Genomic DNA, 16,298 nt, shown 5'->3' with positions numbered 1-16,298 from the left:
CTGGTTATATATGTACACCAAGAAAATTATTAATATGTAAAAACCATGGTGTTTTAATGCAAACCTTTACTATAGTGCGTACTACTAGGAGCCTGCTATAATTATGAAGTGCATTAATATGAATTACACAAATCCTTAGAACTCTTCTCAAATACATTTTATTCTATTTTTCACTCAGACACAGGTTGAAGCACTTGAAGGTAGTGAACAAAATGCACGCAGCCAACACGCTGCTTGAACATCAAAGCAAACCTGGCACCGCAATGCAAGCTGCTGCAATTTAAAAGTAACCTTACTGAAACCCTTATTCCAGGAAATTTTTGAAATTGTAATTATTGCATTTGCAGTTAAGAGACCAGACCTTTTATTTTTCCATTGTATTAGTCTTTCCTTTAAGTGGTTCTCAAACTGTGGGTTGAAACACCCTGAATATCTGTGACACTAATGTTTGAGACCTTTAACTTGAATTTGTAACTGTATTGTGATGATTGTAAAATATTTGGACTGTAATATAACTTTGTAATACTACTGTAAAATTCATGATTCATGACTTAGTTACACTCTCAAGTAGTTTAGATGTCAAATCCTATCAACCATAACATTCTGACTTTTGGGTTTATTTTCTGGATTGTAAAGTGATGATTCAACAGAAGGCAATCTTCCCTTTAGTCAGTACTAAATAAATGCCCCTTCAAGGGATTACTGGGCATACTGCACTGCTAGAGATGGAGTCTTTCAAATAAGACAAAAGAAAGGTCCTGACTATTTGCAGTAGTTAAAGATCCCACGGCAGTTTTCATAAAGTCAGGGGCGGATCCTTATTCTAGTGTCCTCGACAAATTCTAAGACTCATGATTCTATCTTTGCCTAGCTATATTCCTCTGAAATTCCAACTGGAAAAATTGTTTTTCCACTTCTTAGCCTCTTGTTGTTCAATGTTGATGGGCACTTTAAACGGTTACATTGTTTCACCCCTGATGTGGCTGCATTTCAGTTGTGGATGAACTGATCTCTTCACAGTTTGAGTATCTGCTAGGGAAGTTTGTAAAAGGCTGAGATCCTTTCGGATAAAAGGAGCTATAAAAATATAAGATATTTTAAAATATTGATTTTTAAAAAAAAATAATCTACCATTACATCAGTGTTTGTTTCAAAAACAAAATTAACACCACCACTTTTGGAGGATTAGCCAAAAAGCTCAACATGTGAGCTTCTATGCTGGCACGAATCTCAGCATAGTGCAGACATCAATCAGTGATGCTGGTGGACAAGCAAAGAAGAAAACAAAATGCCAGGTTAAAAACTCTTGAAAAAAAACAACAGAATCTGGTAGAGAAAATTAACAGGGCAGCTGCAGTTCCCTCAGATTGAACTGAGAATCACAAAGTAAATAAAAAGAAAAGAGTACATTTCAATTTAAAATACTCTTATATGATTCAGCTTTTTTGATGTGATGCAGTTTAACAGTCAGCTCCTCAGCTGATATGAATTGGCATCACTCACTCAATCAGATTTACACCAGCTAAGGATATATCCCAGAGTCTCTAACACTGGATTATCGTTTATTATTGGGGCATTACATAGTTCTCTTGGAACTGTTTGTTTGTGTTCCAACTTTGTATACAAATAGGTTATTCCTTGAGAATATTCCCCAACCTCTAGAAAAGGGTTTAATAGGAATGGGAGAGAAATCAAGGGAATACAAAGTTTGAAACCCTGTGTACTATGCAATAGCTGAAAGTCTGTCACACAATTAAGACAATACAGAATGCATGGCAACTACTGTCAATGATTCGTATTTTACATTTATCATAGCATTACACACATTACATCTACATTTGGTAGAATGATCTGAATGAAATCTGAAGGCGATAGTGAATATGAATGAAAATGCATTATCTATAGGAAAGACACAGGACTAGGTAAAGTCTACATCAATTACTATTTCTGCTGGTTTAATTACTAAAGGCTTTCATAAAACCCTGGAGAACTGTGTAAGGTCCTAACCATCTTTGTTTAGATCTTGCTGCTGCTAAAATTTTCTGTAAACAATTCTGGACTGCTAGTAACAAACACATACTCTAAACAGTGATTTAGAGGTTTTCCTGAATGGCAGAGCAATTGTTTTAGACACTAAAAATCAGATTTTAATGTGCATGAAATGGCTCAAACAAAGAGACAAAACAAACTGAATTTTAAAGAGGAAAAAATAAATAGTAATGGAAATTAATTTAATCCAAAACTATACACTATACCTCATCACATTAGAAACAATTCAGCTGACATCTAATAAAGCTATGCCAAAATATTTCTCGTCTCAGCCAAACTAAGTGCATGGTGGGGGTGGTGGGGGGCAGAGGCAGGGGCAGCAATGGTAGCAGCCTTTCAAAACTAAACTAACCTTGGGGTGAGTGAGTTTGTTTGGCTGTTTGTGTGTTTCTTTCTCTTTCAGGTTATTTCAGTTACTGGGTCAGTTGGGATTGTGTGTCTGGGGACTGTTTGAGCCTTTGTTCCCTAGGTTTCAGAGTAACAGCCGTGTTAGTCTGTATTCGCAAAAAGAAAAGGAGTACTTGTGGCACCTTAGAGACTAACCAATTTAACCCTAGGTTAACTAACCCTAGGTCATCCTTGATCATCTTTGATCAGCCTCAATCAGCCTTCTGATCACCCTCCCCCTGTGCGATAAACGAGGGGGTAGGGCTGACCTAGGAGAGAAGGCCTTAAAAGCCAGAGGCTGAGCAACCAAGGGGAGCTAGTGAACAGGGGACCGCAAACAAGGGAGTTTGGGAGGGAGTTTGTAGGAGGGAGTTGTAACATAATCACTCTGGTTAAGAAGGGCTGCATCACCAGAGCCCTGTCTCCTCCATCTGCACCTGTATCCAGACAGACAACCTAACCATGGATGCCTCTAACCATTCTGGTGTGGATTTGCAGAGACTGTGGCCTGCATTTCCCACTCACAGAAAGCCAGGCTGGGGGGACCATCCAGTTGGAAAGGTGCCTGCTGGTGGAATCTCTCAGAAAGCAGGTGGGAGAGCTACAGGAAGAGGTGGCTAGGCTGAGAAGCCTCTGCGTCCATGAGGAATTCCTCGAGAATATTCATAAGGAAACATCCAAGGTGGAGGAGGCGATCCAGCTACAGAGGACTGTTGTCACACCACCAGGGGAGGAGGATATGGCTCTGTCACAGGGAGGACACTGGGGGTGGTTATTTCTGGCAGCAGGCAGTGCTCCAGCCCTACTCCCAATCCACCCACCATGGTGATAGAAAACTGATATGCTGCCCTGGCAACAAGTGATGAGGAATCACCCCCAAAAGTGGAGGAGGAGAAGCCATGTACCCTCAAGGCTGGGAGGATTGCAGCCACTCCCAGGAGGAAACATAGGGTAGTGGTGGTTGGTGACTCTCTTCTGAGGGGGACGGAGGCACCCATCTGTCACCCTGATATGGCATCCTGGGAGCTGTGCTGCCTGCCAAGAGCCCGTATCCGTTACAGAAATATTGTCGAGGATCATCCGGCCCTCTGACTCCTACCCCATGCTACTCATCCATGTGGGAACTAATGATACTGCGAGGTATAATCCTCAGCAGATCAGAAGTGACTGCAGCGCTCTGGGAGTAAGGGTGAAGGAGTTGGGAGTGCAAGTGGTTATCTCTTCAATCCTTTCGGTCAAGGGTAGGGGCCTAGGCAGAGACAGATGCATCCTGGAGGTGAATACCTGGCTGTGAAGATGGTGTTGCCTGGAGGGCTTCGGCGTCCTTGATCACGGGATGCTGTTCCAGGAAGAAGGACTACTAACCAGAGATGGGGTCCACCTATCAAGGAAGGGGAAGAGCATATTTGGATACAGTCTGACTAACCTAGTGAGGAGGGCTTTAAACTAGGTTCAAAGGGGGGCAGGTGATAAAAGCCCACAGGTAAGTCAAGAATGTGGAGACCTGGGAGAAGGTTCAGAATTTGGGGGGAGCATGAGCTGTTATACCAGGGACAAGGGAGAGATAAGATAGAACTGGGGGGAGGAATCAAATCAGTATCTTAGATGTCTGTATACTAATGTGAGAAGTATGGGGAATAAGCAGGAAGAACTCTAAATGCTAGTAAATAAACACAACTATGACATAATTGGCATCACAGAGACGCATGACTGGAATATTGGTATAAATGGATACAGCTTGCTCAGGAAGGACAGGCAGGGGAAAAAGGGAGGAGGTGTTGCCTTATATATTAAAAATGTATACACTTGGACTGAGATTGAAATGGAAATAGGAGACAGACTTGTTGAAAGGCTCTGGGTAAAGATAAAAGGGGTAAAAAACAAAGGTGATGTTGTGATCTACTACAGACCACCTAACCAGGAAGAAGAGGTGGATGAGGCTTTTTTTTTTTAAACAACTAACAAAATCATCCAAAGCCCAGGACTTGGTGGTGATGGGGGACTTCAACTACACAGACATCTGTTGGGAAAACAACACACCAGGGCACAGATTATCCAGAAAATTCTTGGAATGTATTGGAGACAATTTTTAATTTCAGAAGATGGACAAAGCTACTAGGGGAGAGGCTATTCTAGATTTGATTTTGACAAATAGGGAGGAACTGGTTGAGAATTGGAAAGTGGACGGCAGCTTGGGTGAAAGTGAACCTGAAATGATAAGAGTTCATGATTCTAAGGAATGGTAAGAGGGAGAACAGCAAAATAAAGGAAATGGGTTTCAAGAAGGCAGACTTTAGCGAACTCAAGAAGTTGGTAGGTAAGATCCCAGGGGAAGCAAGACTAAGGTGAAAAACAACTGAAGACAGTTGGAAGTTTTTCAAACAGACATTATTAAGGGCACAAAAGCCACCTATCCCACTACATAGGAAAGATAGGAAGTATGGCAAGAGACCACCCTGGCTTAACTAGGAGATCTTCAATGATTTAAAAATCAAAAAAGAGTCCTACAAAAAGTGGAAACTAGGTCAAATTACAAAGGATTAATATAAACAAATAGCACTAGTATGTAGGGACAAAATTAGAAAGGCCACGACACAAAATGAGATCAAACTAGCTAGAGACATAAAGGGTAACAAGAAAACATTCTACAAATACATTATAAGCAAGAGGAAGACCAAGGACAGTTTAGGTATGTTACTCAATAAGTGGGGGGGAAATAATAACAGAAAATGTGGAAATGGCAGAGGTGTTTAATAACTTCTTTGTTTTGGTTTTCACCAAGGAGGTTGGTGGTGATTGAACATCTAACATAGTGAATGCCAGTGAAAATGAGGTAGGATCAGAAGAGGCTAAGCACAAGTTAAAAAATGACTTAGAGAAATTAGATGTCTTCAAGTCACCAGGGCCTGATGAAATGCATCCTAGAATACTCAAGAAGCTGACTGAGGAGATATCTGAGCCATTAGCGATTATCTTTGAAAAGTCATGGAAGACGGGAGAGATTCCAGAAGACTGCAGAAGGGCAAATATAGTGCCAATTTATAAAAAAGGAAATAAGGACAACCCAGGGAATTACAGACCAGTCAGCTTAACTTCTGTACCCAGAAGATAATGGAGCAAATAATTAAGTAATCAATTTGCAAACACCTGGAAGATAATATGGTGATAAGTAACAGTCAGCATGGATTTGTCAAGAACAAATCATGTCAGACCAATCTGATAGCTTTCTTTGAAAGGGTAACAAGTCTTGTGGATGGGGGAAAGCGGTAGATGTGGTATATCTTGACTTTAGTAAAGCTTTTGACTGTCTCGCATGACCTTCTCATAAACAAACTAGGGAAATGCAACCTAGATGGAGCTACTATAAGGTGGGTGCAAAACTGGTTAGAAAACCATTCCCAGAGAGTAGTTATCAGTGATTCACAGTCATGCTGGAAGGACATAACGAGTGGGGTCCCACAGGGATCAGTTCTGGGTCCGGTTCTGTTCAATACCTTCATCAATGATTTAGATAATGGCATAGAGAGTACACTTATAAAGTTTGTAAACAATACCAAGGTGGGAGGGATTGCAAGTGCTTTGGAGGATAGGATTAAAATTCAAAATGATCTGGACAAACTGGAGAAATGCAGTAAATAGGATGAAATTCAGTAAGGACAAATGCAAAGTACTTCATTTAGGAAGGAACAATCAGTTGCACACATACAAAATGGGAAATGGCTGCCTAGGAAGGAGTATTGTGGAAAGGACTCTGCGGGACACAGTGGACCACAAGGTAAATGAAAAGGAGTACTTGTGGCACCTTAGAGACTAACCAATTTATTTGAGCATAAGCTCATTCGAATGCATCCGATGAAGTGAGCTGTAGCTCACAAAAGCTTATGCTCAAATAAATTGGTTAGTCTCTAAGGTGCAACAAGTACTCCTTTTCTTTTTGCGAATACACACTATCACAGCTGCTACTCTGAAACCTGTCACAAGCTAAATGTGAGTCAACAGTGTAATGCTGTTTCAAAAAAAGCAAACATCATACTGGGATGTATTAGCAGGAGTGTTGTAAGCAAGACACGAGAAGTAATTCTTCCTCTCTACTCCACGCCGATTAGGGCTCAACTGGAGTATTATGTCCAGTTCCAGGAGCCACATTTCAGGAAGGATGTGGACAAATTGGAGAAAGTCCAGAGAAGCGGAACAAAAATGATTAAAGGTCTAGAAAACATGACCTATGAGGGAAGATTAAAAAATTGGGTTTGTTTAGTCTGCAAAAGAGAATACTGAGAGGGGACATGATAACAGTTTCCAAGTACGTAAAAGGTTGTTACAAGAAGGAGAGTGGTTAAGCACTGGAATAAATTGTCTAGGGAGGTTGTGGAATCTCCATCATTGGAGATTTTTAAGAGCAGATTAGACAAACATCTGTCAGGAATGGTCTAGATAATATTTAGTCCTGCCATGGGTGCAGGGGACTGGACTAGATGACCTCTCAAGGTCCCTTCCAGTCTTATGATTCTATAGCTTTCTCTGGTAACAGTGCAATGGTAACAATATCATCTCAATACCAATTACTGCAGGTCCCTCTGCAAAGGCATTTCCAAAAGCATACTACGAAACATGACCTTCTTAATATGAAAAAGCAACTTGAATAGCCTCCAGATTATGGGACAAGGCTGTTACAAGTCATTTTTACTTCAGAGGTTACCAAACCCACAGATTTATCCATCAATCTACCTTAAAGATCCACATATCTAACTAGCATAGACAAGCCACAAGTGGGTCAGCTCCAAGTGTCAATAAGATGATTGAACTACCTGAATTTAATCTGGGTAGCCTGCAAACAGGGACCAGTCGACTAGCAGAGCAAGTAGTCCTATACCTGCAGCTCTTTCCACCTATGGAAAAGCAGAAAAAAAAAAGAGTCTATTTCTTTAAGCCTCTTATTTATTTCATTACACGAAATACATCTGTGAACACTTGAGTTAAATAGATTTGTTTTTATTCTCCAATAAAACAGAATGGGGTCCCCTGGAAAAGCACACCTATTCCCAAAACAATACCTAATCATCTCCAGTATTAACATGTGATTACAGTGTGCAAGGCCCTTCCAGCAATAGCCATGTTCACTAAAGATAAGCATGTTCAACTTGGAATGTTTGGCACCATGAATAAAGGATATCTGCAGTCCCAGACCATGCACATGCCTAATGAATAGGAATTACGAGTAAGCCCCAAGAGAACCCACCCCCAGGAGTTTACTTTATAAATATCCTCAATCAATAGGTACAAAATGTTCAGTCTGAATGATTTCTGCACAACATTGGACAGTCCCATTCTATTTAGTCCCTCATCTAAATACATGTTCCAGTTCTGATCCAACATCATTGTTAGTGGGCAAGGAGTCTATTTTATGTGCTCAGCCCCCACTAAATAAGAAATACATAACAAGATTAATAGAACTGTATCATAGGACAAGACATGGACTCAGTACAAATGAAGATAGCCCATAAAATTTCCACAGGCTTCTGTGTTCTTCAGCTATGAAGGCTATTCCTGGTTATCAGGGACTGGATCAAGAGAATGCAACTTCTAGAGCAGCTATGGAATATTTCATTAAATATTTCAAACATTCTAATAATTTGGCAGAGCCCACTCAGGCAGTGGCTTCGGATGGAGCAACACCAACTTATGCATGCTCAGACTCTGGCCCTAGGTTTTGTCGTTATATAGGGCACTATAATGGAAAACTGGTACTTGAAAATTTCAAGGGATTCCAATGACCATATTCAGCAATTCCCAGTGTTTTAACATCAAGAAAGAGAGCTTACAGAGATCTCAGACCAACAATGATAAGGCTGGCAGGTCCATTCTAGAGGGCACCATGGTGAAGGTCATGGATATTTATTACTGGATTCAGGACAAGTGTCAAAAATTGTTTGCATACTATCAAATATTAACAACTAAAACAGAATTCAAAGAAATTTAGATATGAAAGAAATTTAGATATGAAATAAATAAATAGTTAAACAGGCAGGGCCATTTTTTAAAACACTTGAGATCCATCAAGCCATATAGTCGGACATAAGACATGAATGTTCATCGATGTTGCAGAAGTTGCTATACAGCATCAAATGTGCATTGCTTTGGTTGGAAAAATCCAAAAATGATGAACCGTGGGACTTGCACAAGTGACACCAAACACATACCCCAAAGGGCGTGGATAAAGATAGCTGATAGGGAACAAACACACACACACACCCCACTCCCCCAAACTCTGTATTTTGGCTCAGATACCATGTGGGCATCTATAGTCAATACCCAAACAGACTATTCAAGTTCAGCCATGGGAAAAAATGAGAACGGGCATGGTAAATTGTTACCTTAGAGTGCAGTAAAGAGTTGCATTCCCTAGGGAGGAAAGCTATGTCTATGAGAGGAAGGCTATCATGATGCCAGAGGCCTTGTCTTCATCAAATAGTTGTCAGGAAAAACAGAATATATACTCAAGTGATATCACTAAACAAAATTAGGCAAAACCAACATGGTCAGGTTTGTACCAATACCTGGCTGGCAATGACATTTGATTATGCTAGTTGAGGTTTTATCTGTGATCAGACCCACAGCAGTACATTCCACACCTTTGGGCTGGAGATGCAGGACATGTTCATCTGCCTGAGATAAATCACTCTCACTGAAGAGGTACAGATGTCCATCTGCTGAATACAGGAAGTACACTAACCTTTTGGTAGGGCCCTACCACATTCATGATCCCATTTTGGTAAATTTCATAGTCATAGCATTTTTAAAATCTTGAATGTCATGGTTTCAAATATTTAAATCTTAAATTTCATAGTGTTCATGGGGGTCCCGACCCAAAAGACAGTCATGAGGAGAGGGGTCACAGTGTTGCCACCCTTATTCCTGCACTGCCTTCAGAGCTGAGTGGCCAGAGAGTGGTGGCTGCTGGCCAGGAACCCTAATCTGAAGGGAGTGCTGCTGCCAGCAGCAGCACAGAAGTAAGGGTGGCAATATCGGATCATGCCACCCTTACTTCTGCACTGCTGCTGGGTGCCTGCCCAGTAGCCACCACTCTATGGCCACCAGCTCTGAAGGCAATGCAGAAGTAAGGGTAGCTATATCGTGGTTCCCCTAAAATAGCCAGATTTCATGGGGAAGACCAAACTTCATAGGGTAGACCATATTTCACGGTCCATGATGTGTTTTTCATGGCCATGAATTTCGTAGGGCCCTACCTATTGGGATATAGTATTGTCAAAAATTGTGCATCACTTGTCCACATCTCTCTGTCTTCCATGCAGATTCATAGAGCCATATCCTCCCCTCCTGTATGTGATTAACACATGTATTGAAACCTCAGTTGCCCAAAAAGTTACATACATATTCATATTGCTGATAGACAGAATGTGGGTGTCAACTAACATTCTTGCGTCTTTGTATGTCTGTTCCATTTTCTGGGAGATGCATATCTTTTTCAGTCCATTAATTTTGAGAGGAAAAAAGCCTTGTTGTACTTGATAGAGAATTATCCCCCCCATGATCAGTATTTTAATTATTCTATAAGAAGATAACCATCACAATCTGCATCCCATAATAAAAGGAGATAATGGTAAAATAATAAATCCATGCAGTTATGGTAGTGGTACATAAAAATATATAGGTGAACCCAGGAGTATATTTTGTAGGTTTTATTAAATGCTAAAAAGACTATATGAAAAATTGAAAATTGTAAAAGAAAACACCTTGCATGAGAGTATCAAAGTCTATTGACTTGTCCTCAGATACTCCTGGGTAACTGTGCTTTGAGTTTGAGTTAGGTGTGCATACCTCAGGGCAGAATATGGGCCTCTCTTATTCACTCTGGCAAGCAGTTGTTCTCACAAGCAGTTCCAGAGAAGCCAATGGAACTACTCACAATGTAAGAAAGGGTTCACAAACTGGGCATAAGATTTCAGTTCTTTCAGAAGTTAAAGATAGGGATAAGGTACAGACTCAAATGTTCTGGTTAACAAGTAGTACATTTCATGGGGGTTCACAATCCGTCATGTGCATTGTGCCAGACCTAAACTAAAAGAAATATACTGTATTGGTTTAAAGTTATAATATATTAGCTGTTCTTGCAGACTTTGTTTTTCTCATCACAAGAAACTTGATTTTGCTAAATTATACATCACAAGTTTTTTGAATTGTCTAAAGGCTGAGGCTCAGAAGACTGAATTCATTTCTTTTAAGATCCTTTTTCAGTTCACTGCCTGAAAGATCGAGAAGTGTGAGGCTGACGTTTTAGCACATCTACGTGTTAGTTTATTTTTTTAAATAAATAAGCCAAAAATTTTGAAATGCCTTAAGTCTGAAATTCTACTTGTCAAGTGGGAAAATGAGCTGTTTCATATACCTCTTGGTAGCTACATTATGGAGTGCAGGGAGTATTATATTTACTTGTGCAGGATTTTATTGCTCTGAATCCAGTATACGATTCAATGGCTCTGTCTTAACTCTTGCTAATAAGTATTTATCAAATCAATAATATGCAGCAGTTTCTGTACCAGACTAAAATTCTTCCAATTACTATTAAAAAAGAGAAGCCTATTCAGTGAACATAGTACAGGGTCTACAAATGCCAAAGGCTAATGCAAATAATATAAATAAAGTGCGTACTTCATCAGAGATGGACCCCAACCAAAGCCACAGTTCTGAGCACCTCTTTGAAGATGTTTGAAATCTGTAAAAATCTGGATTGGACCTGGCTTCCTCTTTTTCTCCTTTCCTCCTTGACTTGGTGCTGCTTTTGTAAAAAACAAACTATTGGAGGGTGTGACAGGGTTCGACTCACCACTGGGGTGTCTCCCGCTGGCTGTCCTGGGGATTAGCTGTGTATGCCAGTGCGCCCTCTTCTGGTGATGTCTCACCACCTTCACTTCTGCTCCAGGGATCCACGTCACTCCCAAGACCTTCTCACCCATTACTCATGGCCTTACTCACCATGGCTGGAGCAACAAACCGACTCTTGCAATAGCCAGCGGTTGTGGTTATGTTGTGGCTTGCAGTGAAGTGTACTGAGGGGTGGTTTTTTAATTAAAAAAAATAACCTTACACCAGAAACAACGTATGCACTGTCAATGCTACCCTTGTGCTTTGCATTCCTTGCAGTTGAAACCTTGTCCACTGGCGCATCCTCCACACCAGGACAGAGACTGTCCCAGATTAGAAGGTGGAAAAAGACGACTCGAGAGGACATGTTCAATGAATTAATGCTCACCTCTGAGAGTGACAAGACGGAGCTCAGAGCATGGAGCATTACACTGTCCGAGAACCTGGACAGGGACAGGGAGGACAGGAGAGCAGGCAGGGAACAAAAGCGTGCCACACAGGAAGAGATGCTGTGGATTATGAAGGAACAATCAGACATGTTGAGGCATTCAGTTGAGGTTCAAGAAAGGCAGCTGGATGCTTGAGTCCCTCTCCAGCCTATGTGGAACCTGCTGCCATTGTCGCCCAGTTCTACATCCTCCCCCAACCGTCCTATGCGGCAGGGGTGGAGTGGAGTTTGGTATCCCTTGCACTCAACACCAGGGGAGAGTACAAGGACCAGAAGGGACCCATTCCCCGACCTTTGATTGTTATTGCAGTGCCTCTGTAAGCAAACTTTCCTTGTTTCTCCCCCCAAAGTGTTATCAGCCCTGTTGCCCCAAGTTATCTTATTTTTCTTTGCTATCTCTGTGTGTTTGTGTGCATAATAAAACTGAATGGATTGAGGAGAAAAGGCTCTTTATTCATTCAACACACGGTGGTTGGTGGAGGTGGAGTTTACAGGGGAGAAAATGCAATGGAGCAGGCAGTTTGGTAAGGAACAACACAGAGGTGTCACATTACTCTGGCTCATTCCTGAAACTGGGTTTCAAAGCTTCATGGAGATGCAGAGCCCCTCGATGTGCTCTTCTTATTGCCCTGGTGTCTGGCTGCTCAAAGTTGGCTGCCACCCCAGCAGAAACTTTTCTCCCTTTGTTTCACAGATATTATGGAGCATACAGCAGGCAGCAATAACAATGGGTATCACTGAGGTCTAACCTAGTGAGCAAAGAATGCCAGCGACCTTTTAAACATCCAGAGGCACATTCCACCACCATTCTGCACTTGTGCAGCCTATGGTTGAACTGGTCCTTATTGCTGTCCGGGATGCCTGTGTACAGCTTCATGAGCCATGGGAGCAAGGGGTAGGCTGGGTCTTTCAGGATCATGATTGGCATTTCAACATCACCAATGGTTATTTTGCTGTCTGGAAAGAAAGTCTCTGCTTGCAGCTTTCTGAACCTGATTCTATTCTCATTCTCTTCTTCGGAGAGTGCAAGCACATGCAGGGCCAAAAACAATTCTCAAGTGTGAACTGAAAAGCTCACAAGGGCAGCTGGAAACAAAAAATATCAATTAACAGCATTGTTAGCAGAAGTTTAAGAGAGTTGTGAGTGTATATTCATGTTGATTTTATTAATCGATTTAAAAATAAGCATAGAACAAGTATTGAAACATTCTCAGAGACTATTAAGGGAATGCCGATTGTTTACCAGCCCAAGAAGAACCTGAAATGAACAGCAAGATGCAGATGTGTAATGGCAGCATTCACACCAGTAAAGAGCTATGAATAAGCTTGCAAACAACACGATAATGGTGAGCCATTTATCCATTGTTCAGTAATTGAAAATATATCAAACAAACTGGTTCCTGGCAATAATACAGTTAAAAAGATGTGCCATTTATCAGAAGGTCGATTAAATGAATTCTACTGTAGTTCAAAAAGATTATTAGAAGTACAAGAATACCAGGATTATAAATACATAACTACTGTCAAAATATTAATGACGTTATTTTCAGATAATATACTGTGGTACAGTATGTACTTTGGATTAAATTCTGCTTAATGTATCCAGTATTGTACATTATTTAACTGTACTGTAGCCTGGGGGCGTGGCCTCCCCCCGAGACTAGCAGGGAGGAACCCCTGCCCACCCCCTGGTGGGCAGAATCAGGACACCAACACCCACCCTGCCAGAAGCAGAGGGGCAGGACAGGAAATATAAAAGGCAGGCCCTGCAGCACAGGTGGGCTGGAGCCACCAGAAGAGACAGACATCTCCCATCCACTACTGGGAGTGGAACCCAAAGAGGACCCCCTGCAGTGCTGAAAACTTGCCAGAGCTGCCAGCTTACCAGGGGACTGAGGAGCTGCTGGGACTGCTGCAGGGAATGCTGAGAAGATGGAGGACACAAGGTACAGAGCGAAGGGGTCATAGGAAGTAGCCCAGGGACACAAGACTGATTGGTGCTCTGCCCTGAGCCCTGGACTACTTGCTGCTTGGCCCTGCCTAGAGGGTCAGGGCCTTAGAGACTGCTAATTCTGCAATAACCTTTGCCTTGCTAAGGACCTGAGAGCCAGGCGGTGTGGTCTCCCTCCAAGACTGATGGGGAGGGACAGCCATGCACTCCTACATGTACCCAGAAGGTTTTACACATTTCTAAAACAAATCTCATTTTATTTCTAGTTTATGGTCTTCTCTAGATTTAAAGGTGAGACATCTCGTGGTCTGTTTCCATCAACAGTTCCCAAGACTGGGTGAGTAAATGAGAGGTTCCAAGTTTTCATCAGTGCACACCCTTCTCATATAAATATGGCTTCTCCAAAGGCAGAATACAGTCTTTGCATAATTTCCTTTGAAAGCTTGTGAAAATCAGGGCATATATTGCACAAAAGAGAGATTTTACTTGGAATATGTTACATACACAGATTTCACAGCTTTTCCTACTTCAAATTACTGTATACCTTCTCAAAAAAGTAAAGAGTCTTGCAGTCCGACAAAAATCTATTTAAACTAAATTCTTTACCAATGATTTGCTCTCTTTGACATGTTTTTTGGCAAATAGCTAAAAGCTTGCCAAGAAAAGGTCACTGATCTTTGCCTGAAAAGCTTGGCCAGTGTTAAATGGTAAGGGCCTATTACAAACATACAATGCTTTCCAGATGTTCCATCAACTAACTGGATATGATCCAAGGGAGGGCTGTAAATCTACAAAGAGATGCTTGTTACTAAAGCATTCACCACATAAAAATCAAAATCTCTGTAAACACCCTATGGAGTGCCTCTTTGCTGGGAAGGGGCTTGTAAGCACAAAAGGTCATGCTGGACTGCCACACTTTATACCATATACTAAAGATGTGGCCCTTAGTACTGAAGATTTGTCCTCCTTACTAAAGGAGTCTGTCAGTTACCAAAGTCAACCTGCCTAATATTGACTCTGCTGATTGAAAAACTAACAGACAAAAGTGATACAGGAGTATGCATGACAATATCTTAGCTCCACCTTTGATCCTCATCCCTCTTCAGCTATTTATGCCTGCTCTTGAATCACACACACTTAGTTTTTCCTGCGATGATTATCTACACACCAACCAACACCCAGTTACGCTGGAGAATAAACAAATCTCATAGGGCCAAATGTAACCCAGAATGCTGCTCTGAAAAGAACATAAGCATGTGATTGTAGTTTAGAGCCTGAACTTTTAAATATTCTTCTTAGTACTTCAGATCAAAAGAAAGAGTCATCTCATAGATCATGAGGGAACTTTGTTCAAAGTTTCCATTTTAGAACAAGTGACTGTCCAGCAATCAAAATACTGTACGGAATTACTCTTTGGTCAACATTAAAACTGATATTCAAAAGGAAAAACAGTTCCCTAGGCAAACTAGGGAGACAAGTGATGGGATTTGGATGGGTGTAGGTTTCTTACACAGCTGTGCAGACGGTCATAACGTAGGTGAAGGCTTACAAGAACAGAGGAGAAAAAGCAAGACTGAAGAACCTTCATTCTTGAGATAAATGTCCCCAACTACACACTTAAAATATCTCACTGTAATCAAAATAAGACCTGAGAGGAAATGCATATTTGAAATTGATTTAGATTAATCTCCTGGGAGGAGAACATTTATTGTGCAGTAGAAAGATAATCACTCAAATCTGATTTCAAACATCTATTTTTTATAACTTCAGATCTATCTTGGCTTGGAGAGATACTAGTTATCTGATGCTGATGAAAGGAGCAAGTGAAATGAATACTCTGCACATTTTGCTCAGCTTGACTCCAAAGGGGAAAATCTCTTCTTCCCCTTGATAAACTGTGAAATGGCTTTTGAAAACAACAATTCTACTTACATTTGAAATTTGTGAGCCAACTAATGTTTTCTGTTATGCTGCAAAAACAAGGGACACGCAGCACAGGAGCCTAAAGAAAGAAAATTGAAAACAATTCCATCCTACCTTCCAATCAGTTTAATTATAAACAAAAGTGTCAGGGCTATACCCTGACCTGTGGCTGAGTTCTGCTCATGGCACGTGAGGGGACATGGGGGTGAAAGGTGTGTCTAAGTATGGGGCCATTCTTCTGCTTGGATATTGACCTACACCTGGAGAGGGACTTGGAGTGCAGGGGCTCGAGCCCTGCATGGGACTATCTTTTTAATCCCGCTCCCTTCCCATCCCACAATACCCACTCTCACTCCCACACACTCCCGTATTATTTCTGGCATTTTTATCCCGCTCCCACCTGCAAAAACCTTAGATCCCACAAGAGAGACACATTCTCTCATGCGACTAAAAAAAAAAGAAAGTTGGTGTCAGAGCGTGAGTCAGTGTGTTTCCATGGGATTCCCGCTGACTCCGTGGTAGAAACCTCCATCACTGTTAGGACCCTAGGCTGGGACCCAGTGGAGCAGGGTGGGCCGGGATCCCCGTATTGCCTCCCCCGCTGCCAACCCCATCCCTGGGGTGGCAGCCTGCCCACTTGAGGCCAAAGGGCCTGGT

At 41.5% G+C, this 16,298-nt stretch overlaps 1 protein-coding gene across 6 annotated transcripts in view; it reads right to left on the bottom strand.

Moving 5' to 3' along the window:
* The window catches only part of PRKCE (protein kinase C epsilon), a 519,169-nt gene that overhangs the window by 329,476 nt on the left and 173,395 nt on the right, over window positions 1–16,298 (bottom strand). For 3 of the 6 annotated variants that reach the window (XM_073339116.1, XM_073339117.1, XM_073339121.1), the window contains exon 3: window positions 7,245–7,325. The exons of the other annotated variants lie outside the window; for them this stretch is intronic. In XM_073339116.1, coding sequence (XP_073195217.1) covers window positions 7,245–7,325 — 81 coding nt within the window. The remainder of the gene's footprint in view (window positions 1–7,244; window positions 7,326–16,298) is intronic. 6 annotated transcript variants of the gene reach the window in all.

Source organism: Lepidochelys kempii, chromosome 3 (genome assembly GCF_965140265.1).
Source record: "Lepidochelys kempii isolate rLepKem1 chromosome 3, rLepKem1.hap2, whole genome shotgun sequence".
NCBI lineage: Eukaryota > Metazoa > Chordata > Testudines > Cheloniidae > Lepidochelys > Lepidochelys kempii.
Note: the sequence above shows the minus strand (reverse complement) of the source record. Positions and strands in the feature narration are given on the sequence as shown.